This window comes from Peromyscus eremicus, chromosome 18 (genome assembly GCF_949786415.1).
Source record: "Peromyscus eremicus chromosome 18, PerEre_H2_v1, whole genome shotgun sequence".
Lineage (NCBI taxonomy): Eukaryota > Metazoa > Chordata > Mammalia > Rodentia > Cricetidae > Peromyscus > Peromyscus eremicus.
Window position 1 is genome coordinate 43,407,136 of NC_081434.1, and position 24,958 is coordinate 43,432,093.

Below are 24,958 nucleotides of genomic sequence, written 5' to 3' on the forward strand. Positions count from 1 at the left end.
AGAGATCAGAATATCTGGAGCCTTCCCAGGCCTGGCTGGGAGCAGATATGGATATGATAATAGAGCAGGCCGTGACCAAAGTCAGCATGATCATCCCCCTTTGCCGACTTAGACGCTGAAGAACAAGGAATAGCTGCTAAATCTCAGTGAAGCAGCTAAGAATAATGAGGCTCCTGCTCATTAGCTGAGATCCCAGGCAAAGCCCTGCCAGGATCCATTCTCGCTACTGCAAGACCTCGCATAGTTGAAGGAGTTATGACACTTTTCCAGTGGTTCAGAATGACTCAGCCTTGGGCCCCCTGCCTCTTGACATTGCCTCAAGCCCTCGGTAATCCTCTTCAAGGTACCATCTGTCCTGTCCTTACCATTTAATAATCTGTCATCCTCAATTCCCTTGGAGCACCGACAGCCACTTCTAAGCCATACCTGGGTCCAAGAGCTGATATTAAAGTTTAAGGGTGATATAGGAAGGAACCCCAGAAAGAGGTTCCAGTGCCAACTTGTGTGGGCTGACGTGTCAGAGATCCTGCCTAGACATGAAAGGCACAGGACTTGAACCCTGAGGGACAGTAGAGACAGAAAGACAGCAGCAGCGGGCTGGCAGGGGAGGAGCTATAATGTTTTACCAATGCTCAACTCGGGTGCCACATCAACTGTCTCTGTTCCAGCCACAGAATCAGCGGCAAACGTCATCGCTTCGTCCCAGTGTTAGAACAATGTTGACGGCAAAGTGACGGGCTGGGTTCAATAGAGCCTAGGCAGGAGAGGAGACCTCCTGGTTCTCTTAGCTCAGAAGAGAAAGATGGTTGTAGGCCAGGCTCTGTGGATGTCAGGAACTAGGCAACCTTGGGCAGGGCTTTTGCCTCTGTCCCAAAAGGCCATAAGGGCATCTATTCAAAAAAAAGAAAGAAAGAAAGAAAGAAAAGAAAAAAGAAAAAAAAAGAAAAGAAAAAAGAAAAAGGGATTCTTCCATGTAGAAAAAAAAACTCTCCATCCGCTAACTTCTTCTTAGCTTTTCCTTCACTCCTTAGCTTAACTTCACTCCTTTTCCCTATAGTTCACAGACAGCAATTCCAGGGGAAGCCATTCTTCATGGGTCCTCACCTAAAACCAGTTCCCACCACAGCAATACAGTTTGCTAGTGAGAGGGAATTGATCATGAGTTCTGCCTGCCAAAAAAGAAAAGAAGATATTGGCAGATAAAATAGAGCCCATAACACCCTTCCTGCTACCTGGAGAGCCCTTAAATCCCTGTCCGTAAAGAAGGCCTGCTTCTATTTCAAGACCCAAGCTATTCTACACACGTTCAACCACGCCTGCTCCCAGGAAGAACTGGATACACTGTTTGGGCCAATTTAGCATCTTATCCACACCTTTGTCATCTCCTTTGCTTGCTTTTTGTTTTTAATTTGATGTATATTTGTTGTACATCTATACATACACATCTTTCCCACATTAGGTGTGAGAATCTTAAGAGGTCACAGGCATTTCTTCAAAAAGACATCTGCTGTGGGATGGTCTGTATGGCAAATGTGTTGCTAATTAGTCAATAAATAAAACACTGATTGGCCATTGGCTAGGCAGGAAGTGTAGGCGGGACAAGGAGGAGAATAAAGCTGGGAAGTGGAAGGCTGAGAGAGAGACACTGCCAGCCGCCACAATGAGAAACAGCATGTGAAGATGCCGGTAAGCCACGAGCCACGTGGCAAGGTATAGATTAATGGAAATGGATTAATTTAAGCTGTAAGAACAGTTAGCAAGAAGCCTGCCACGGCCATACAGTTTGTAACCAATATAAGTCTCTGTGTTTACTTGGTCGGGTCTGAGTGGCTGTGGGACTGGCAGGTGAGAGAGATTTGCCCTGACTGTGGGCCAGGCAGGAAAACTCAAGCTACAGACATCCATACAAGTACGTGTGTATTTTGACTACAACCACTCCCTCTTACTCCCCCTTCCTGTTAATCACATTCATTTTCCCCAAGCCAGACAACCTTGACTCTCCTTTCCCATGTCTCTTGATTCTATATATCCATATAGAATCTGTGATCCCCAAATTAAAGAAAACAAGTGGTTGATATTTGTCCTTCTGAGTCTGATTATTTTGTTCAACTTAATGATTTCTGGTTGCATCCGTGTTCCTGCAAATGACCTAATTTCGTTCTTATTTATGGCTGAATAAAACTCCGTTTCTGTGCTCACTCATCTGTTGATAGACACCTAGGCTGACTCCATAACTTGGCTATTGTGAATAAGGCCAACACAATTATTGTGTGAACACAAATGTGTTTGATATTCATGTAGTGTCTCCTTCATACACATGGCACCAGATTCCTCCCAGGCTGTCAGTTCTATAAAAGCAGGGGTCATGTCCCCATCATCTTAGCATCTTCAGCCTCTGCTGCAGTGCTTGGAAATATCCAGGGACCAGAGGCTTGGATGTTTGGAAGACATGGAGGATGTGATCACCTCCTGGCTGGACAGAGAAACCAGAGTGCTGGGTTCAAGGGAAGCAGCTACCTGCTACTGGACACTGATCTCTGTATATTCCTGGAGCTCTGTCAGGGAGGAGCCTGTGTATTCTGTGTAGCAGTGACTATGCCTATAGACTGTACCACATGCCTCGCCAGCCCTGGTACCTTACATGTGGCAAGTACTACCCTTCATCACTAGATGTGAGACTCTTAGGAGGTCACGGGAGGTCAACGTGACTTCCTTGAGGCTAAAGTTCTCTTGTTGGGGCCGATATTCCTCCATAAATACTGAATCTGTGTCACTGTAAAGCAGCCCATAGTTACCAGGGCCACACACTATTGCCTGGACACCCTGACCATCAGAATTCATTGCATCCCTGTGACCACAAGGACAGGACTCCCTCCCCTTCACATTGGCCATTCCTCCTCACGTTCACTGTCTTTTCATCCCTACCTGTGCCTCATTAACGCCCCCTTCTGGCCTCTGTGAGCACTGTATCCACATGCACAACTTGTCTTACCCTGTTCCCCACAGACACATAATTGAAAATAAAAATGAAATCTTTTCTTAAAAGCACTGTTCTGTTCTTGGAAGCTGGCCTGAACACTCTCTTCCTAAACAGTGAGGCTTTGGCTATATTTTCTTGGTTTGTGTCCCTGTTATAAATTCTTCACACCTCTAAAGAAGCTAAGAAGATAGCCAGCATGAGACCTCTGACTGCTTCCTCAAGGCGGCCTTACTCCTGGCAAGACACTGAGTTCACTGACATTATTGTCTACAATGGAGATCACCCTGTCAGGAAGGGGTTCTGTCCAACTGTCTGGACCCTCTAAGCAGCAAAACATAGAGAGAAAGCAAAAGGCAATAGAAGATAAACTAGTCGAGAGGAAGTGTGAGTCCAACACATTTATGTGCCTTTTAAAAAGAAGCACCTAGTAAAAATATTGCCACACTTGATGGGGAAAAGGCAGTATCCTTAATACAGAGGCCTTATGTGGGAGCAAAAGTGAGAGACACAGTTTTTAAGAGAGAGATGTGAGAAGTCATATAAAAATGACAAAGCAAATGATTAATTAAAAAAAAATCAGGGCAGCTATGGCACACGCCTTTAATCCCAGCACTCGGGAGGCAGAGCCAGGCGGATCTCTGTGAGTTCAAGACCATCCTGGTCTACAGAGCATGATCTAGGATAGGCACCAAAACTACACAGAGAAACCCTGTCTCAAAAAAAAAAAAAAATCAAAGTCCAACAACAGAGAGATGCAGGGTATCTTTTAGGGGATGTCACTCATCAAATTGAAACACTTGTAACTGTAATATTGCAAGATTTGGTGGTTACAGGCCTGTAACCCCAGCTACTTGGGAGATTAAGGCAAAAAGACAAGTTCAAGGCAAGCCTAGGCTACAGAGGGAGTTCAAGACTAGCCTGAGCAACTTAATGAGACCATGTCTCAAAAAAATAAATAAGTAAAATGAATGGGCTATAGCTCAGTAGAGCATGCACAAGGTCCTGGATTAGACCCAAGTCCTGCAAATAACAACACAAAGAACATCAAAACAAAGCACCTGTGGGGCTGGCAAAGATGTCATGAGATAGGAATTGGGAAAACGAACCTTGAACGCAGTTGTGTCTGGGGGTGTCCTTTAGGACAGTATGAGAGAATTACCAAAGGAGGAAAACAGAGTGCAAGTCCCTGAATGTGATTCCCAGCAATGATGAAGGGTGGGAAGAAAAGGGGACAGAGGAAAAGGAGGAGGAAGAGAGGGAAGAGGAGAGGAGAGGAGATGGAGAGAAAGGATCTGTAGAGGGGAGAAGGAGGGAAAAGCAGAGAAAGGGGGAGGGGAAAGAAAGGAAAAGGAAAGAAATTCATTTTTAAAGGTATTTTGGTCATAGAGGAACCATCCATGTCATTGCATTGTGTAGAAAATTCCAGAATCATCACTGATAGAAAGCATGAAATCAATTATGTGTATGAATGCATGCTGTACATAGTAAAATACATAGTTGGATCAAAATGTGTACATAAAGATTGTTAGGAATTTTCTCTGCAGTTTGTAAGATCTCCAGCAATTCGTTTGCTGATTTTTACATTCCATGGGTTTTTCGGTAAATCATATAAAAGTAGAAAATGGTTCTCTTACAATTGCTTCTGATTGCCACCAAATTCTTCCTTCATTCTTCTAGCTCAGCTGCTCTTATTCTAGGACTATTTTTTATGTGTGTTTGTATTTTGCCTGCATGTATATCTGTGTGAGGGTGTCAGATTCCCCTGGAACTGGAGTTACAGACAGTTGTGAGCTGCCACGTGGTGCTGGGAATTGAACCCAAGTCCTCTGGAAGAGCAGCCAGTGCTCTAAACCGCTAAGCCATCTCTCCAGCCCTCCAAGATTATAGCTTTCACTTTCTTACTCTAAGGATGACCATTCCTATAAACACATTGTGAGTCAGACTCCTGAAGACATACCACAGTCTGGTTTAAGTGGCCTGTGGAGACGAGTTAGCACTTAGCAGAGAAGACCTTGCATTTGTTTTGACAGGAGAAAGAGGTGTTCACAGGCATCTCCACCACACCTACCCTTCACATACTTTCCCTGGAGGTGTCAGACACTGGGGTATCTGTTGAGAACCAAGGTCAACATGACCTGAGACACATCAGCACTGCGCACATTCTTTTTGTCTCTCCTCAGGAGGAGCAAGTCCTTCCCTCTGAGAGTTATTTTAGCTCATATTTGAATTATTTTAAAGAGACTGTTTTTGTGAAGTTAAGGATATGACTCCAGAGGAGACAGACAGATCAATGGCGCCGTGTTGAGTGTCCACCCTCTGCCCACTGTGAGGCTGGGTTTTTCGTGTGTCTTAGAAGTAAGGAGCACAGAAATAAGTTGGCCTTTGACAGTGTGAATAAAACACTGTAAATCTGTCAGGAGCCAGGGTGTGGGGTAAAAAGCATAAGGGCTTAAACCAATGACAGAGTTCAAAGGCAACTCTCCTGCTCACCAGCTTTGTGGTTTGAGGAAGTTAGTTTCTCAGAGTTGCAAATCTTCCCAGCTGTAAAAGGGGGCAGGGTTTGGGGAGCATACCCCAACCCTCCCCCAAATCTGTTGGGAAGCATTCATCAGGACCCTGGCTCCAGGGGGCCCGGAACAGAACATGTGTGCGCTTGGGCTTGGCCACTTTCAAGGGTTGCTACTGAGAAGGCACAAGGCCAGTGTGATGGGAAATCTACAAGGAAGAAGTCCAGCTACCAGATGGTTGACAGCTAGACACATAACCCTGGCACTTACCTGCAGCATGTCACTTTAAGCAATTATGTATCTTCCTGAGTGTTAGGATGTACCTCTGAGAAACAGGAGCTGGTAGCATCCAATACCCAAGGGAATGCATGTGTTCTGTACGTTGCTCAGAACCTAGCAAAAAGTTACTCCACTGTTTAGTTATTTGACACATTTTTCCTTGTTGTAAATAAAACAGAAATCTAGGGAACAGCCTAAAATGCAAACACAAGAAAGTGTCTGTTCCTTTAAATTCTTCTGGTTTGTAGTTGGGTAGCTGTGAGTTGCGCCTGGCCCTCTCCATCCCCCCCTACCCTGCCCTCTCAGCCAGAGCTCCTGTGGCTAGCCACCACATGGGGTTAGGGCTATAACCAGAAAGCCTTGGCTACACTACCATGTGGTAATACAACTGTTGCTCCCTCTCTTGGCAGGTCCTTCAAACCGGACTTCATCCTGGTCCGACAGCATGCCTACAGCATGGCCCTGGCTGAGGACTACCGCAGCCTGGTCATCGGCCTTCAGTATGGAGGGCTTCCTGCTGTCAACTCTCTCTACTCCGTGTACAACTTCTGCAGCAAGCCCTGGGTGGTAGGTGACAGAAAGCCTGCATGGAGGGAGCTGGGAAGCGTGAAGTGGTCTCCCAACCTATAAATGGCTCCGTTCACCATCCAGAGCCTCAGCAAGGAGAAGAACCTTATTTAAGCAACCGAGCAAGCAACTTGACCCCAGGTCTCCTCTGGGAATTGCAGCCTGGAAAATATTATGTATAACACATTATGATACAGGATCGTGTTATAGTAATACTAGTCTTGCTGGGGATATAGCTCAGTTGGTAGTGTGCTGGGCTCAATTTCCAGTCTGTGTAAACCAGATGTGGTGGTGCACACTTGTAATCCCAGCCCTAAGGAGATGGAGGCAGGAGGATCAGACAAGATCATCCTTGGCTATGTAGTTAGGAGTTCTAGGCCAGCCCAGGCTATGGGAGACCCTGACTCAAACAGACAGACAAACATATCTTGTTCTTTTTAACATCCTAATAGAAATTTCTTACTGTTGCTCTTCAGAGTTATCCAACACTTACTGAATACCAGAAAATTGCTCCAGGTACCCGTGCTATCATGCGGTTGAGATCACATCGTTCCTCTGTCCTACAGAGGGGAAGGTTTAACTTCAGAACTCTCTGGAACCTTAGGGCTAGTGAGTGGTGAAACCCTTCCTCCAGCCCTCACCTCTGCTTCCTCCCCATTGATTCACTAGTCTCGAACATTCCATTGGGTTCCTCAAGTTCCTATTCAAATGTTACACAAAAGCAAAGGATCTTCCCAAAATAGCAGCCCTCCCCTCTTCTAGTACCCCACACATGGGTCTGCACCTCAGTGACACCATTCCTTTATATATCATTTCTCTCCCTTAATACGAGCAATGCAGCCCACACACACCTAGTAATGGCACCAGAGTACCTGCCCCTTAGCCTACCATTCTGGTGAGACAGTCTGTTAACAAGTATGACAACTGTCATCTGTCCTATGGTATGTACCTTGGGGGGAAGCAAAGGAGGCTCGGAGCTGTGGAGAAAATACCGTGAAACGTCTCAGCTCTCTGGTCCACCCTTTTTGGCTGCCTGTCTGTCATCACTTGGGAGTGAAGAACACTGGTTAGAGTCTGGCCCAGGAGCTAGACTGACCAAGGCCAAGTTTCTCCACTTATGTGTACTTGCAAGCAATTGCATTAGCCTCTCAGAACTTGGTGTCCTTATTTAGAAAAGGGTGATAATAATAGGGTTTTTCTGGTTTCCAGGGGGGACATGTAAAGTGTTTGTAATGGTGCCTGGTACACAGCATATCCTCAATAAATGGTGGCAACAATTCCTGCCTCTTACACATGGACTAAGTCTAGGCTGATGGTTCTGAGTATCTGTTGAATGACTGCTTAGCTTAGTTTAGTAGGTATGGATAGGCGTGGCTGCTGCCATCCTGGCTGTGGTTTCTTTATGTCATAACTAAGAGTTTTGACTCGTGGAATCTAAGATTTGGATGCCTGAGAAGGAAACAGGCCACGGTTTTGACAGCAGCAACTTTATTAGCACTCACTATGTCATGTGCTCAGCCCCAAAACCCACATCCCAGGTACTTCCACTGTACAAAAAAGGAAACTGGCAGGGCGCGGTGGCGCACGCCTTTAATCCCAGCACTCGGGAGGCAGAGCCAGGCGGATCTCTGTGAGTTCGAGGCCAGCCTGGTCTACAGAGCGAAACTGAAGCCCACAGAGCCAGCAGTAAGTGCTGTAGCTCTTCTCTGAAACCCACTAGCTTAGCTATGGAGTTACAGTCCCTCTTTGAACTCCAGCTTTCTTATCTGAAAAATGAGGGACACGCCCGAACAGTTCTCCAAGCCTTTTCGAATGACTGTTCCGTGCTACACGTGTGGGCTATTTCCCAAGAGTGCACAGAAACCCAGTAAAGAGCAGGAATTTCTTCAGCTTCCTTATTTCTCTGTCCCAGATATCGGCATTTTCCTGGCGCAAAATATGGCTCTTCTTCTAGCCACGAGGTACCTGTGTTTGGAGAGGCCAAGGTGTTCTTCTGGTGTCCACCTGTAATTCTCCTTTGCCTTTTGAGTGAATAAGATCCTTGGTCCAGCCTTTTAAAGCTCATGATGACCTGTGATGGACCACCCTTTGCCTGCTTCCTCACCATCCCCCTGCACCTGAGGCCACAGCCATGGAAGCCACTGAAAGCCTTCAGAAACAGTGGTCCCCTTGAACACACAGGGTACCCTTCTTCCGCTTAGGGCATAGGTCCAAGGAGCCTTCCTGATGACCCACACCCTCCTCTATGTCCCCAATTCCCCATGCTTCCCATCAGCAATACCTTAGCATCTCAACCTGGTAGTGTTGCCTGTCTTCCCTAGGCCTGGCCTGGCAGGCTTGTCCTATCATCGTGCACAACACCAGATGCCATGTGAGCTCTGCACAGCATGAGGTGGTGGCCACGGGATCTGACCCTTACCCTGGAAGCACAAGCTAATCTAAGGTCCAATTAGGAAGTGAAGAAATAAACGATGCACAGTGGGGACCTGTATGAGTGTTCGGAATGTATAGAGTTGGAAAAGCAGACGAAATATTAATCACTAACAGCATGAGTTAGGCAGCAGTGTGCTAGCAATCCAGTGAGTGAGATTTTTGTATATTTTCTATTTACAAATTAGGAAACAGGTTTTTGAACCTGCCCTCCAGGTCTTATAGCTGGTAACAGTGAGACCTTGAATGAGGGAGTCTGACTCTCTCATTCATAAAGTGCCTGCGTGCTGTCCTAGAAATAGAGACATTGCAGGCAGAAGGATGGCAGAACCCCCGGAAGGCTGTACTGGGGGCAAGGACCTTGTGTGAAATGGCCAAGAATGAGGTAAAGTGCTCGTAGAATGTAGTTTAGCTGAAGCCAGTGACCTGCCTACCTTCTGGGTCAGGGGCGGGATGAGGGGTAAAAGAGAGGGCGACACCCAGCCAAGGAAGTTGGCTTTTCATCCTAGTGGTGAGCAACAGCTTCTAGAACAGGACAGATGCTTGAAGTCCAGGGTCCAGTGGGTGCTGGCTACTGAGCTCTCCTTTTCTCTCCCAGTTCTCTCAGCTCATTAAGATCTTCCATTCTTTGGGTCCTGAGAAGTTTCCACTCGTGGAGCAAACATTTTTCCCCAACCACAAGCCAATGGTGAGTGCTTTTTTAACTCCGCTTATCTTCGTGATGTGGGATGACCTTACATGTCTGTCTCCTGAGTCTCTCGGGGAGGCTCACAGCTTGCTTCCTGGCTACCTGAACTCCACATAGCAGCCTTCAGGTCCTGTGCTTGTGGGAATGTCTAGTGTTCCTAGGGGAAGGTTCAGCTTCTCCAGGGGAATTTCAGGCAACAGGGCAAGTGACAAAGGTACTTGGCATTCTGCGACACACATCAAGGGACATCTTGAGCTGGCATCCTGGAACCAGAGATTGAGTATAAAGGGCAAAAATATTTTTATGGTAAAATGTTACTTTCAGTATACTTTTCCTGGGACCTGGTTTCCACTGTAATTTTAATAAAAGCTGTGATATTTTACTTGAGCTGATTATTAAAGAGCAGTGTGCTCACATGTTCAACTTCCTTTCTTTGAAGTGTGCCTGTGTTATCTCTGGGAGTGTGCTAGGCCTGAGCTGAGAGATGTGACTTTCCTACCTATTTGGAAGGTTTAAGACTAATGTCCACAGTTAGAATTTTGGTAGCAGAGTTTTTGAGCTGCTGGAATCATGCATGCCTGCTTATGTGATTGGTGCGTGGTCAGTGCACTTGGCCTTGCAGGGAACAGGGATCTCAGGGAACAAGTGTAATGTGTGCTCATCCTGGCTAGCACTGTGGTCTGACTGTAGAATCTCAGGCTCTGGCTGCTGAGCTGGACAGGCCTGTTTGAAGACACTGCCAGGTAGGACTGCAGGCGTCACTGAGAGCAAGCCAGCCAGTCAGAGGCTCTCATTGGTTGTCTGTCTACTGTATCTAGCCATCAGTCACAGAATCCAGGATGTCTGGTTAGTCTGAGTGTAATGGTAAATCCGAATTATCAATTTGACTGGAATGAAAAGCACCCAGATTAGTAATGAACTTTCTAGGTGTCTGTCGGGGTGCTTCCGTAGAGGATTAACTAAGCCAGGAAAGACCAACTTGGAATGTGGGTAGCACCATCTATGAAGTCAGGGGCCCAGATGGGATTAAAGGAAGTGGAGGAAGGCTGGGGCTTTGGCATTCTCTCCTACTTCTGGTCTACCATGATGAAAACTGCTGGTCCTATCACAGCCTCCTGGGCATGGTGACCCAAAGCCTCTGAAATCGGGAGCCAAAACAAAACAACCCTCCCCACCATGAGATAAACCCTCCCTACCATAAGATAAACCCTCCCCTCCATAAGATAAACCCTCCCCACCATAAGATAAACCCTCCCCACCATAAGATAAACCTTCCCTACCATAAGATAAACCCTCCCCATCATAAGGTATTTCACTCTAGTGTTTGGTAACTACAGTGAGAAGGTCTCAATAACACAGAACATGTATAAACGAACCAAGAAAATCCAGGGTTTGCCTTCAAAGCAGTTGATTACTAATTGCCACCCAGTCTACTGACTAGATTTTAGACCAGAATCTAATCTCATTGAGAGTGGCAGAGCCACAGCAGGTTGATAAGGGTCTGTGCAAGAGCATGTATAATGCTGTGCCTGGTGGGTGCTCAGAGTGGAAGACCTTTCAAATTAGGGCAAAGGCCATGACCTGGAACCCTGGCAAGGGAGGGCTCACAGTTATGGGGTGGTATGCAGTAGAGAGTAGCTCACTGAGTGTTGGGAGAAGCTCGCCAGTTGTCCTAGGGCCTCAGGAATTACTGGTATTTCCAACTAGGAGCTTCACTCAGGATTTCAGTTAGACCATTGGCATCAAGTATGGCTGCCTGCAAGCTTGCACACCCTCTCTGCCCATGGGATTCTCAGGGGGGAAAATGAGGAAGGGCTGAGACAGGTCCAGCCCTGTCCACTCACAGGGGCTTAGATAGAGATCTTTTGAACACTGAACTGGGGGCGATCCTGCCAGTAGAAGGAGGGAGTTAGTGCTGAGTTAGCAGCTATACGGGGCTAAGGACACTCTCCTGAAATGTGTTGCAAAAAAGGGGCTTAATCAAGGTGACCCAAAGCTGGACATGGGTGGGAGGAGGGTGTGTGCAGGAGTGTGGAGGAGGACAGGCAGCATCTGCTTGCAAGACCCTCTCTGATACCAATGTAACCCCCACCCCCACCCCCACCCCCACCCCCACCGCAAGACGGGACACAAGAAGGCAAGAGACAGCGGGTGTGTGATAGAAATAAAACCACTTTACTGTTTAGAATAAAGGACATACTATAAAAAGTGAACATTATGCAACATTACAAGACAATATACATTCACGGAATATAAAATTCATAAATAACATGGAGGAAAACTGTAAACAGTGCTACAAAATTTAGCAACAAATACATTCCTTCTAGACAGGGTTTTCTCTGGTTGGTGTCTCTTCATCATTACTGGGCTTCAGCACAGCCAACTGGTTAGAGGAAAAGTAGTCATAGAGAATCTAAGGTACCCCTGTCCTCAGAACATGGTCATTTTCTTAGGTCCTCTCCTCCTCAATCCAAATAGCCAACTTAGATCTGTCAAGACCATCTCTCCTGCCTTCTCCCATTCATTGTACTTCTGCCATTAGAGTTAATTTTTAAAGTTTCTCTCTGATACAAACACTAGAGTGATGTTTTTAACTTTAAGTAGCAGGGAGCCAACCACCTATGTGCCACCTAGGCATGAGGCATGGAAGGGTAATGCCTCCTGGACGTACATTATCTCCCAGACAGATCTATCCCCAAAAGTCATTGTGTGTCCTTTATTGTTTAAGAAGCACAGCATGAAACCGTGTTTGTGTGGCAGGGATAGGGCTGGAGAAGGTAGGCACTGGGGTTTCCTTAAGCTCCCTGCCCCGGCTATAGCAGAGTGCTAGCCTGGGAAGCAACAGCTTGTGCATAGGAATTCCTTGGTTGGAAGGCAGAAAAGATGCCTGGATGAGACAAAGAGAGCTTGGAGTCCTGGTTGCCATGGCCCCGGACTTTGCAGAAACCATAGCTTCCTGGCTGAGTAGGAGAAAGGTCTTGGGAAGTGGGTGGCAGATGACCCAGGGCTAGCTGATACAGGACAAGGACATCAGTGTCCTTTTGTGTTTGTTTTGTTTTTCTTCTTCTCCTTCCCACCCTTGGGATTTCATGGGGAAGAGGCTGGAGGAGGCTGTTTCTAGTACCTTCTCTTTCCTTGAACTCCAGTCTAGCTGAGTGCTTGAGTCCCAGTATTCTACCCTCCATTCTACTGTAGAATTTGAATCAGGAAAATGGCATGTGGGTTCCTTCCTTTCTTCCTTTCTTTGTTTTTTCTTCTTCTCTTAGACACAGTGTACACATGAGAGCCTACACATGGCACATGATTTAGCAAAATAAAACATTCATGATATGATTGAAATATCAAAGTGTCTCAGCTACATAAATGATTTTAAATTATACAGTAAGTGAACAGGTGAAATAAACAAAGCTATAGCTTATAGAAAGCTCAAAAACCGCCCTCCGATGATGTGACTTTCCAGAAGACCCTTCCTGGCCAAGGGCTTCTCACCAGGGCCTCGCCAGCCACCTGGGGCCATGGTTCTGCAGCTGATTTTATCTTCAGGCTAAGTTCAGATGCCTCATGCTCAGGTCTCACCTCGTCTCTCCCTCTAGGAACAGGGTGATGACATGGGAATTAAGAATGGCTACAGGCCTCTTGAAAGAGACTCTGGGGCGCGCATAAGGGAGGGCACTTGAGCAGGGTAGAGCGGGAGCTCCATGTTAGGAGACTCTGAGGTTGAAGTAAAGAACCCCAAACAGTAAGTCACCCCTTAAGAAGTGCTGGCTTGCTGACCTCTGCTCCTTCTGCTCCACACCATGGGAAGGGCCATGCCTTCTGTTCCCTGTGAGCACAGGGGAATGAAATCAGCCAAGAGGAAACTGTCCTCCTGCTCTGTGAGGCTGTCAAACACAGGCCAAAGCATTGGTGTGTGTGGGGAGGGGTTGGGGGACAGACACTGGAACCTGTTGGCTTCTCTCTCTCTCTCTCTCTCTCTCTCTCTCTCTCTCTCTCTCTCTCTCTCTCTCTCTCTTTCTACTTATAATTGGTAACTATGTTTCCTAAAGTGGAATGAGCTGAAGATATGACACTAATAGGGGCTGAATACCCATACTCTGAAAAGAGACAGAGAGCAATGTTAAACGTCACCACCTTGCCACCTCAAACTCTGTAAAATACACATTATCACCTACTATGGGCAATGCATTTATGACACTAAAACTTAAAATAATCTTATTTAATAGGAAAATTTATATTATAGTTTTATTTTAAAAACAAAAATACAACACAACAAACGGCCTACAGTTTGACGGCAGGAGCCTGGCTCCCTCAGTGACCAACCAACCATGTTCATTCTGTGAGGTGACCACCTCAGGAGGTGATGTTCACCCGCTACTGAGCTGGGGAAGAAGTGTATGCTGTCCCCAGATCCAGGAGAGGAGGCATTCCACTGGGGCAGGACACTGTGCAACTGTCCCTCTCCTGGGAAGGAAGGCCCCTAACCTACACTCCCACTCACCTGCCATCAGCTGGCCAGTAAGGCAGTTAAGTGAAGGACACCCCGAACACAAAGCAGAAGGAAGAAAGGAGGTCAGAGGTCAGAGGACCCCAGTTATAGGGACAAGAGGGTGCTGAGGGGGTTCAGAGTTTCCAATTTTTAATTCAAATGAAAAAAAGTCAACTTGGAATGTCACAATTTCCCATCAAACAACAAAAGAAAAGAGATTAAACTATTCGCATATTTAACAGCATTGAATAGAATTCTGTGTCCTATAAAAATTAGCTCAGAATCCCCTGTGGGTATATGAAAATGTGTATATAAACACGTCCCCCTAGATGAGCTAAACACTACTTTGGAAATAGTATTCTCTACCCAAATCTACTTGACTATATCTGTGGATAGTGTCTGGTGTGTATTTCTCCAGCTTATATGTTGGCAAGCTCCAAGCAAACTTCCCCAAGAATTCCCAGGAGGATGTCTCATGGGAGGCAGGAGAGGAAAGATGTTCATCTCAACCCTTTGTCTGAGTTTTTGTACACACAGACAGGTTGTCTGCTGAACTCAGGCAGATGTTTAAGTCTTCACCAACTCAGAGAGTTCTGTTACTCTGACATGGATGCTTGCTCCAGGATCTGAAACATCTGGTCAACCCAAGTATCCCAGGGCAGGGGAACTGTGTGTCATCTCAGACCTGCTCCTGCAGTTTCCCCCTTCCCTCCCTCCCTCCCTGACACGCAGACATAGACAGACCATCTGATCCAGACACACAGTTGCATAGCCTCTGTGGATAAGGTCTTTCGAATACCTGGCGTCTGTCTGCTTGCTGCCCTTGACTGACTAGGAAACGGTTGGACTTCTGCCAGCTTCCTTTTCTATGCTCTTTGTGTGCTAGGATGAAGACGTGTACCTGGAAGTGGGTCTAGGATGTGGTCAACAGAGGAAGAAAGAGGAGTAGCTATTAAATGCCCAAATGGGACAGATTTTTCAATTTTCGTTTTCCTAAAAAAATATAGATTATATATCATGAAGAAGAGGAGTATACATGCCTCATTCTTTCTGGCTTGGCACCAGAGATTCCCAGTTAGAAATGGGTGATGTCAAAAACCAAGAAAGAAGGGGTAGGGGCAGGGCCAGGAGGGTATTTCCAAATCAACTCCATAGACAGCAGAGACTTTAAGTGTCCCCAGTGCTAAATTTGCAAGAAAACAGGCACTAATTTCATTGTCATCATCTGGGAAGAGTTAGTGTCCGGGAGGCTCAGTGGGATGGGAAAGAGGTGAGGTGGGGCAGGTCTGGGTTCAGGGGTCTGTGGCATTGCTGATGCTCTTGTCTGGAGGGGCCCATCCTCGGTACCAGCTGCAGTAGCCACCCTTCTGCCGGATGCAGGCGTAGTGTTTGGACTGATAGCCAGGGTAGCCAAAATTGGAGAGCATGTCGGTCCAGAGACACTCATTCTTGGAGGTCACAAAGCAAGGCAAGTAGTAGCAGGACTTGATCTGCAGTGACACACAAGCCACAGTTAGGAGACTGTACCATGGCAGGCCCAGCCTGGATTCAAACCCTGGAACCCCTGCTCTTTAATGCTGACAGTATAGTTACACTAGCTACTAGCTCACACCACTGAGCATCTACTGGGTACCAGACACAGTACCTCTAAACTTTTGGTACAGTTCTAACTCCCTTCTATAAATAAGAGATTCGGAAAGGTTAAGCAGCTTGCTCCAGGTCACACAATGTGTGAGTCCCAGGTTAGATGTGGGAGCGGAGTGTAGTGGGTAGTTGTTCCAGCTTTGACCTGGAAGTACTGCCCCTAGTGAGGCTTCCGGTAACTGCCACGCCTACCTATGACCTGACCCTGGGGCGGGGTCAAGACGGAGCACATCTGGATGTGCCGAGTCTCTTGGTTCCTTGTGATCCTGGATGCTGGATGGTAGACCGAGCAGAGTTCTCCAGAGAACACGGCTGGACTGCACTCCACCTCTCCTGGATCCTGTAACCAACCCCTTTACTGGCTGTAAGTTACCCCAAAATAAATCTCCTTTTTAACTACGTGGAGTTGCCTTAATAAATCCCCCAATAGGGGAGACTACCACCGTTGTAGGAAATGAAGGAATCAGAAAGATGAAAGCATGCATTTCAGAGTTCAGTAGCCCTGGGGTGGAAGGCAGACTCAGCAAGCTATATAACCCAGGATCACATAGCAAAGATCTCTGAGCCTTCATTTCTTACCTGTACAATGAAGTAATAGTAATTAAGAGTACATGAGATTATTCTGAGGATGAGGGGAGAGAGTGACTCAGCTCCCTCCCATGACTTACTTTATACTTGGGGAAGGGACTGGACCTGGTTGAAAAGAGGCATTGGGCAGCAGCTGATGTCAGCAGAGGCCTCAGCCAGCCTGCCCACCAGGGCAGGGACTCCAGTGAGTCAGCTGTCAGAGTGAACCTACTTAGGACAGCTTGGCCGAAACCTCCAGAGAAAGTTCCTGTACCTGTCCTAGCCTTGAACAGCTGGGAGGGCCCAGGATGCCCAAGAGCCCTCATAACCCAGCAGCTGCCAAGTAGACACCATCCAGTCAGTGAATCCAGAACAAAGACATTCTTCAGAGCTTTCTTGCCTGCTTTGCCCCAGGGCAGCATTCCTTACCACCCCTGGACCACCCCCAAGAGGCTGTCTGTTCCAGCAGAGCAGGAACCAAAGCTTCCAGACTGACACTATAGAACTCACCTTGCAATTGCAACCCAGGTGGTATCGGTAATTGAGGCCCTTGCGCTGGGACAGTGTGAGCTGGTCCCACCTCTCCACGAAGTTGCACAGCCCTGTGTACATCTTGCCTTCATAGACACGGCCTGAGATGGGACAGGAGGCAAAGGAATAGGCATTCTGTTAGAGCCCTGTACTGCCAGGGCCAGGCACTGACCCTGGGTTTGTGACCCCTTCCCCAACACCCTTAGACATGAACTCTGGCCTGTTTTCTGAATGATAATAGAGCTTGAGATATTGAGCATTCTGCTGAAGGTCTTAAAGCCACCAGGTCTTAGAATTCCTTAGGGCTTTGCATGTTGCCATTACTACAATGACAGCCTAAAGACCAGTCTGTGACATAAGACAAACCAAGGCCATAAGACAGATGGACTGTCAAGTGCTGTAGAAGAGTGCTGTGCCTCTTTCTAGTCACATTAAAGCTGAGATGCCACAAAAGCAGGACACAACCAGGTACACGATGGAGCCAAGGCTGCCAGCCAGCACTGGGTAAACCAGACAGAACCTTCACCTCATGAGACCCATGGCTATGACCCTCAGGACGCCACTCACTCAGCTGTGGCAGACCCAGCACAAGGGAGCAGTGTCTTGATGCTCCCGGGGACTCTTACCTGTCAGCAGGTACTGGTATTTGTTGACCTCTAGCTTAAGGCCACAGAGACTTTCAGAGGCTTCCGTGTGGATGTACTGCACGTGGGGCATCTTACTGAAGCCTCGGTACATCTGCGGGCAAAAGGGGACATGATCATGAGTGAGGGCCCAAGGCCCAATCAGCATTGCTGCTGTGTAGGGTATGAGCTTCTGGTTCCCTTGCACAGCCAACCACGGGCAGGCTATTAACTCATGACCACAGGGTTCCCTGCACACCAAAGAAGGGCATCTGTTCTTTTCCCTCAGCCAGGTACATGTCCCATCCAGCTGCCCTACCCCACTCCTCTGCCTCACATCTCTCAAACCACAACATCCCTTCACAGATCCACAGCAGCTATTATGAAAAGCTCCAAGTGCTCTGTATAAGTTTCAACAGGATAGCTAGCCAGCCAGCTGGTCTTCACACGACATCCCTGTGACATGCTGGCCTATACAGCAGGATTTTTACAGCATCCTCACAAAATCCTCACAAAAATGGAGAGTAGGTACCAAGAACTCCATTTTTCAGATGAGGATACTAAGATAAATTCTATTTGGCCAGAGGCAGGTGAACACATGTCAGGTACTGTCTATGTTATTACTTTTCTGAGCTTCTGGGGTGGCCCTGAGTTCCTTTACTCAAGATGAATCACATATACATGAATGTAAAAAGATCAAAACTTCTTAATTAAGCATATCATTATTACTAGATTAAACTATGTAAAATTCATCTACATGACTGACAAGTGGCTCTAACCAGAGGCAAGGCTGCACCCCTTTGGAAACATTTGAAACACAAGACAATGGCAGGAGAGTGGACAGATAGCAAGGATGTTGGGAATCTTCCTATGACATGTAGAACAGCTTGGGTACAGAGTTATCTGGGCCCAGTGTTAGTGACACTGAGGTTAGGAAACTGTTAGACTATCTAGGCACTGAATGCCCAGGACCTGAGAGGCAGGAGCCTAGGTGCCCACTTTACAGATGTGGAGCCTGAGTCTTGGACAGGCTCAGAGGCTTATCTAAGTCACACAGTAAACAGCAACAACAAGTCCGGCAAGACAACCCAGTCTGTAGTCTTAGTGGCCATCCATCACCATCTCCCCTTTCAGCCCTTGAAGCTTAGGACCCGGGCTTCCTCTGCATCAGCAGCTTCTTCCATTTCTAGCTCTGTTGATCCTTTGTCAGCATGTGCTCAGAATACTTGCTGTGACTTTAACAGACTGAACACATTCTATAGTTCTAGGATGAGTCCATCTGTGCCATACAAGTCCTGATCCACGGAGGCCACACTGTCAATTGTGAGCCAGGGAAGGTGGATGGGGACACCCAGACCTGGCCTGATCCTCTCAAGGGGCCTGGAATGACTAGGCGCTTCACGATAGAAAAATATCCCTGGCATGCATTATTAATTATCCAGGTAATTAATACAAGCCATACAGTGTACCCCACTGGTACCTCACAAATACCCCACGAAGCCTGATGGGCTGATTTTTAGTCCTCATTTTCTAACCAGCAAAAGGGTAGCAGAGGCAGTGGTCCACGGGGCACAAAGCCGTCTGTTGGACCTACACAATCTCCTTGTTTACAGAGTGTACTTTCCTAATGGATTGGAGTAGATCTCTTCTAACCCCTTCTCCATCCCTGGGGCTTCAGGGAAATTTGGGGTTCAGTTACACCATGGGGGAGCATGGCTGTTGAGTCAGGCCACAGCAATGACTTGCTTGATGCTGGATGTACCACTCAGGCTCCACAGGAAACACATTTAAGACTCCCGATGTGAAGTACCATTGGGGCAAATACTTCCACTAAGCACTTCCTGGATGGAGCTGGCAACCCAGCAGGCCCAGCAAAGGCTAGATAAGGATCTTTCACCACAAGAGTCTCAGGCACTGGAGGACAATGGCTCCCTGAGGCCTAAAGGTCAGGGGGTCTTGCAGCTGGAGGAAGCCCTGCCAGCGTCCATTTGCTTAGGCAAACCAGAGAAAAGGTTTGTCTAAGCAAATGAAAAGGCACATTCCAACTGCCCAGCAGATCTGTCCTGCCCCCGGTCAGGACAGGCAAAGCACATGACCAGCACATGCCCCCCTGGGATCCTCCTGGGACCAACTGGGACATAATGTCCCCCACGTGCTGTCCCTTGCAGCCTGCCTGAAAGCATGTCTGTGCTGTAAAAACAATAGCCCCTGGCAAAACAAACCGCTTTCCCATGGTCCTGATGGGAGATAAGGTCCCCACAAATGACGAGGCCAGTTCTGGAAAGTTCCACCTTTGCACCACAGCTCAATCCCAGCTAATCCTAAGTACGGGTTTACAATAAACTCCCTGGATGTTCCTACAGCCTTACCCCTCACCCCCACACTATGGACCTGTGTGAACTCAGGGCTTGCCCAAGAGAAGGAAGGAAGGAAGGAAGGCCGTGTGCCTGTCCCCAGAGGTCGGATATGCTGGCTTCCTCATGTCCCCTGTTCTCTAAGTCCTTTCAGTCCTGTTCCAGGGCTGCCTGGCTTCCCTGTCTGACCCTCTGAGGTAGTCTAATCCCCAATAACAAAACCTCCTAGGGACCAGTGCCAGCCTCACAGGCCTGACTCTTACTTCCTCCAAAGACTTATGATACACCCTTTGCAGGCCGCACACCAGGAGTCAGTCACCTGTTAGACCACACCAGCAAACCCAACCTGGCCTTTTAAGTCCCCTGAGGGAACTAGACATGAGCAGGTGAGAGAAATCCCCACAGTAGGTAGAAATGAGCAGCCAGCCTGCTTGCAGGCACCCAACTTTGTTATCTCCTTGTCTTCCAAGACCCCATGGTAAAGACCCTATAATTTGCCACTTTCTGCTCATACAGTCTTGACTGTTCAATTACTTCCAAGAGTTGGGAAGCTGTCTCACGCCCTTGGCATGAAGCTGGTCCATACAAAGGCTTAGAAGATTGCCTGGGACTTAGCGTATGCTCAATAAATGTCACTTGCTAAAGTCTTGTTAGTTGTGACAAGCATCTCCTTGTCTCCCCATCCTACAACCCCATGCTAAGCACAGAGGAGGCTGAAGAGGACTGGGGTGAATGGGCAATTCCCATTCCCAACCAGTACCTGCTCTGACATGCAGGCAGATGATCTCTCTAGATAAAAAGGCATTGGCCAGTTAGTTAAGTGAGTCATAACACCAGGCTGGGAAGAGAGTCAGAATTAATGAAAGACATTAGATATGACAGAGAAACAAGCTACCCTCCTCCAAAGAATCTCCTGTTAGACCTTTTGCAGGCTGTATGTCCAGAGCCACACATGGTTAGGAAAGGTCACCTGATGTCTCAACTTGAGACTTATATCTGCCTTTAATTAAATGCAAGACTCTTGGCATATCACCTAGTCAGAAAGAAGGTAAAGATTACTCTATTGAACTCCCATCATTCTGACACCATGATCCCAGCTGAAAGACAGTGAACAGAGAGTCTGAGCAGGCCAGCCTGGGAGTGGTATGCTGGCTAGAGGCCTGGTGGGTGAAACTACAGTTATTTTGCCTCTAAACAACTCCTACTTGTGGGTGTGACACAACCCAGGGACATTCTGCTGACAGAAAGGCCTCCGGTAACTGGGCCTCTAAGCCCTGAAGGCAGGAAGGAAGGCAAGCCAGCTTCGGAATTCCTGCCCCCCAGTTATTTCTCTGCAGCAACCTCAAAGTTTCTGACAATGGAGGTTGTTACAGGGCAGGCAGGGAAGGGGCCTCCGCTGCAGCCAGAAGCTCTGGCTTCCCTTTTCCCACTGCCAGAGGTTGCGAAGCGGCTTCCCACCTCCACCCACTCCTGGCCTCCCAGCTGTCTGAAGACATAAGCTGCTCTCATGACCAAGCTCAGGCAGCCAAGGGCAACTGGCCAGGGCTGACTCTGAACATTACATAACCAAGAGCCTGGGAGTGTTTCCACAATTGAAGCCAGGGCAGCAGGTTCCACGGAGTGAGTGCATCGAGCCACAAACCTCGGGAAGGAATAAAGGGGACTGAGGGTCAGCCTCTGGGATAGCGGGGCTCCACCCAGGGGTGAGTCACCCCTCACCCCCCAAGTCAAGTCCAACCGGGGCCTTAACACTCTTCTCTGAGGATTTTTCAGACCTTAGGGCCTCACCTTCATCTCTTTCATTAGATGGGAAGCATTCTCCAAGATTTGCCTATTGAATGTCAGACCCCTACCCCCTAATGTCCAAGGGTGCAAAGACCAGCAATGTGTAAAAGTCAGGCAGTTCACATGGACCCCAGCACATCCCACCTTGAACCTGTGACTAGTCAGTAAATGTCTCTTTTCCCTCCATATAACTATAATCCTTAGGCAGGAACTGCCTCATGGGCCCACAGGCTGCAAACACAGAGATCTGCATATAGTGAGATGCACATTTAAGCACAGTGGCAAGGGGGGGGGGCGAGGAACAGCTGAGTTATTCAAGCTGAAGCCCCAATCCTTAGTGCCACCAAGGTAAATGTAAGAACATGCTTCCAGCAGCTACTACCAGTTCCTGCTTAGAAAAGACTCTACCAGTTAGGATGCTTGACCAATGATGCCAAGCCCAACCTCACACTACCAACTGATGGTAACACTATGGCCTGGAAAAGCACAAGGCCAAGGTCAATGAGCTCTTTAGAAGTAGCAACAGGACCAGGACATGGGTTCTCTGTGTTTTCCTTAAGACTGACTACCCTGCCATGCTTAGGAACCTTCATGGGCTTGGTGAGTGGTCTGATGGTGTGAACATGCTTGGCAGATATTCCTAATGAACTATAATGCAGGCAGACACCCAGAGCTGGGAAACAGACGGGTCCCTGTGCTCAGCACTTACTCAATGTGACAGCAGTGGCCCTGTGGGTACAACACAGCTCAGCCCACAAGGGCGCTTAGGGACCATGTGGTCCAAGATGATGATCTTAGAGGTGCCAGACAGGCTACAGAAGAGCAGCAACTGTACTGAGGTCTCATAGTCATCAAGTAACAAAGCTACCTGCCATCTGGTTCCAAGGTTCGGTCTCCCAACAAAGACCTATGAATGAGTCCGCCCGCGCTGGCTTTGGAGCAAGCAGCCACCCTCTCTTCCTGCTGCTTCAGCAGCTCCCTAGGATGGGCTGGGGCTTCTACACCGAGCAAACACACATTCCAGTTCCAACTACTTGGCTTCCCTTGGCCATGACTCTTCTGGCAAACCCCCAAGATCCCCTCCTGGGGCCAGTGATGACGTCACCCACCTTCATCTGCTTAATGGTGTAGACCAGCGTGCCAAAGGGCCCCTCCTTCACCAGCTTCTTTCCCACCACTTTGGCTCGGATCACTGTAGAGAGAGCAAGACAGAAAGGGAGGGGGTTAGGAAGGCCTGAACCACACCTGGAAGGGGCATCTCTTCCTGGTCTGCTATCTCATCAGGAGCTCTTCATGTCCTGGCACACCCACAGGGTTATGATGAACTCCAGCTCCCTTGGCACCCCAAGTCAGCATTCTGATTGGCCCACTGTGCCCAGCACTAAGCAAGGAATTGCAACAAAGTCTAGGTCTGAGGGGGCCTGATGAGTAGTCCTCATCCCAGCGCTACTGTTCATAAATATTGTGACCCAAGACAAGTAGGAAACTTTGATTCTGGCTTCCCATCCTTAAAACGAGCTTCACAATAGTCTAGATCCTCTGAACTGGAGCAATTAGGTGGGATAGAGCAGGTGAAACACATCTTTGCCTTTGATGTATCTTCTTTAGATAAATGCCATTAGAATCATCATCCTGGGCATCAAAAATGGAAGGAATGCTACAAATGCACTCTCAGTGCACACCTGCTCTACGCAGTAGCATCAGTCATTCTTTCACAGTTTCCTCCCAGTCAGTGTATGCTGTCTCCAGTCGTGCAGGGCCTGGCACTCCTTGGTGAGAGACTTTGCTCATCAATGAATAGGGATTGGTTAAGAGACTTTTCCTTCTGTTTCTATTAGACTGTAAAGACACCCTCTCCCTCCAAAGCAGTAGTCAGGAGTTTTTACAGCCAGCCTGACAGAGCAATCGACCAGGTATTGAAAGGGGGAAAGTGGACCTGCAGAAAGTAGGTCGCTCTGTGTGTGTGTGTGGGGGGGGAAGACCACCTGATTCTAAGAACTAGTGAAAGGTGGGAGCCGCTGCAGGGGGACAGTGCGGCCGCTGAAGCTCTGTTGCTAGGTTGCTGCAGAATGGAGGCATTTTGACTGTCATTTGGGCTGTGAACCAAACTCTTCGGCTCTAAGATGCTAAGATGCTCTTGACATTCCAAACTCAAGTTCCTTCAGTTAGACATGGAGCAAGCACACAACTCATTCCAACCCACTTTTTGAGTAAATATTCCAAAAATGCTTGTGGAATTGAACACCCTTTACACATGTAAAAGGGTCTCTCTTTCTCTCTCTCTCTCTCTCTCTCTCTCTCTCTCTCTCTCTCTCTCTCTCTCTCACACACACACACACACACACACACACACACACACACACACACACATTTTCATTTTGCTGGATTCCTTAGTCTTCCCCCTTGTAGAAATCCTATAATGTTTCTATACTCTTTGACTCATCTTTTTGCTTAAAAAATCTTCATGAGGAACCAAGTCCCCATCCCCTCTAGGCTTTCTTGCTTACTGAATCTAGATTGCACTTTTGTGGTTAGACACAAAATCAGAACTTGAATGAATCAATGACCCCCTCTAGACCTTTTAACCGTCCTGGCAACACAAAGCCCGTGGGCAAAGCCAGCTCCAGAGGCCGAGGCCGTTCGTTCAGAGGGGATGAATGGCTCTTTCCAGGTCTGCTGTACAAGCCAGACATTGACAAGGTTCCAGAACAACATCCCTGAAGGCCCCGCCTCCATTTCTTGTGTCTCACTTTGCTAGACCAGCAGCAGCAGGCAGCAGGCCATCTTCCCAGAGGCCCCAGAGACTCTTTCATCTCTACCCTAACCTCAGGGGCACACTGGAACAGCCCAGCTGCTGGGCAGCAAGCAGATCCACCTGGACTTAACAACTGATTCTCATTCTCAAGGAGCTGAATCGAGTTCATATTCAACAGCTTCATTTACCCAGAAGGTAAACTGCAGAGTAAGGTTTTGTCTAAGGGGAAACGGCAAGAGGAATTCCTTTAAATAGCAGCATCTACCCTTTCCTGACTTGCAAAGAGCTGACCTTGATTTAGACATAAAATGTCTTAAGCAAGTCTGCCCTATAAAGCTGGGTACTTCTGGAAGCTTCTGCACAAAAGATCAGCCAAATCTTTTCTTACCCTGAAATGGCCTGAGCTTGGAACATTTTCATCTGGGGACAGTTTAGAGAAAACACACTGAGTTTTTATGCTCAGAGAGTTACAACAGAGTTCAAATCCTACGGTTACTATGTGGCCTCACTACAGCTCTTTCCCCTAAAAATCTCTTGGCCCAATGCCACTCACATCGATTACAAGTGGCACACTTATAACTAGTGGAAGAACGCCATAAAGACCTGGGCTTGGCAGGCTCCCAGCGTGGAGTCAAATTCCAACACTGGTGCCGTGTGACCACAGGGAATTTACTGAACCTCTCTGGCCTTAGTTTCCTAGTGCATAAGGTGGGAGTGATGATTGCGGCCATCTGGAAGTTGCTGTGAGGGACAAGAACAAGC

The 24,958-nt window shown here is 47.7% G+C and overlaps 2 protein-coding genes across 3 annotated transcripts in view; one reads left to right on the top strand and one right to left on the bottom strand.

Moving 5' to 3' along the window:
• The window catches only part of Syn3 (synapsin III), a 410,018-nt gene that overhangs the window by 117,535 nt on the left and 267,525 nt on the right, over positions 1–24,958 (top strand). For both annotated transcript variants that reach the window (XM_059245152.1, XM_059245151.1), the window contains 2 exons: positions 6,177–6,333; positions 9,362–9,451. In XM_059245152.1, coding sequence (XP_059101135.1) covers positions 6,177–6,333; positions 9,362–9,451 — 247 coding nt within the window. The remainder of the gene's footprint in view (positions 1–6,176; positions 6,334–9,361; positions 9,452–24,958) is intronic.
• Positions 13,653–24,958, bottom strand: part of Timp3 (TIMP metallopeptidase inhibitor 3) — a 46,722-nt gene continuing 35,416 nt past the window's right edge. Inside the window, exons 2-5 of the mRNA XM_059245153.1 lie at positions 22,551–22,633; positions 17,306–17,417; positions 16,659–16,780; positions 13,653–15,427 (exon numbers count right to left, since the gene is read on the bottom strand). Of these exons, the coding sequence (XP_059101136.1) occupies positions 15,230–15,427; positions 16,659–16,780; positions 17,306–17,417; positions 22,551–22,633 (515 nt within the window). The 3' untranslated portion in view covers positions 13,653–15,229. The remainder of the gene's footprint in view (positions 15,428–16,658; positions 16,781–17,305; positions 17,418–22,550; positions 22,634–24,958) is intronic.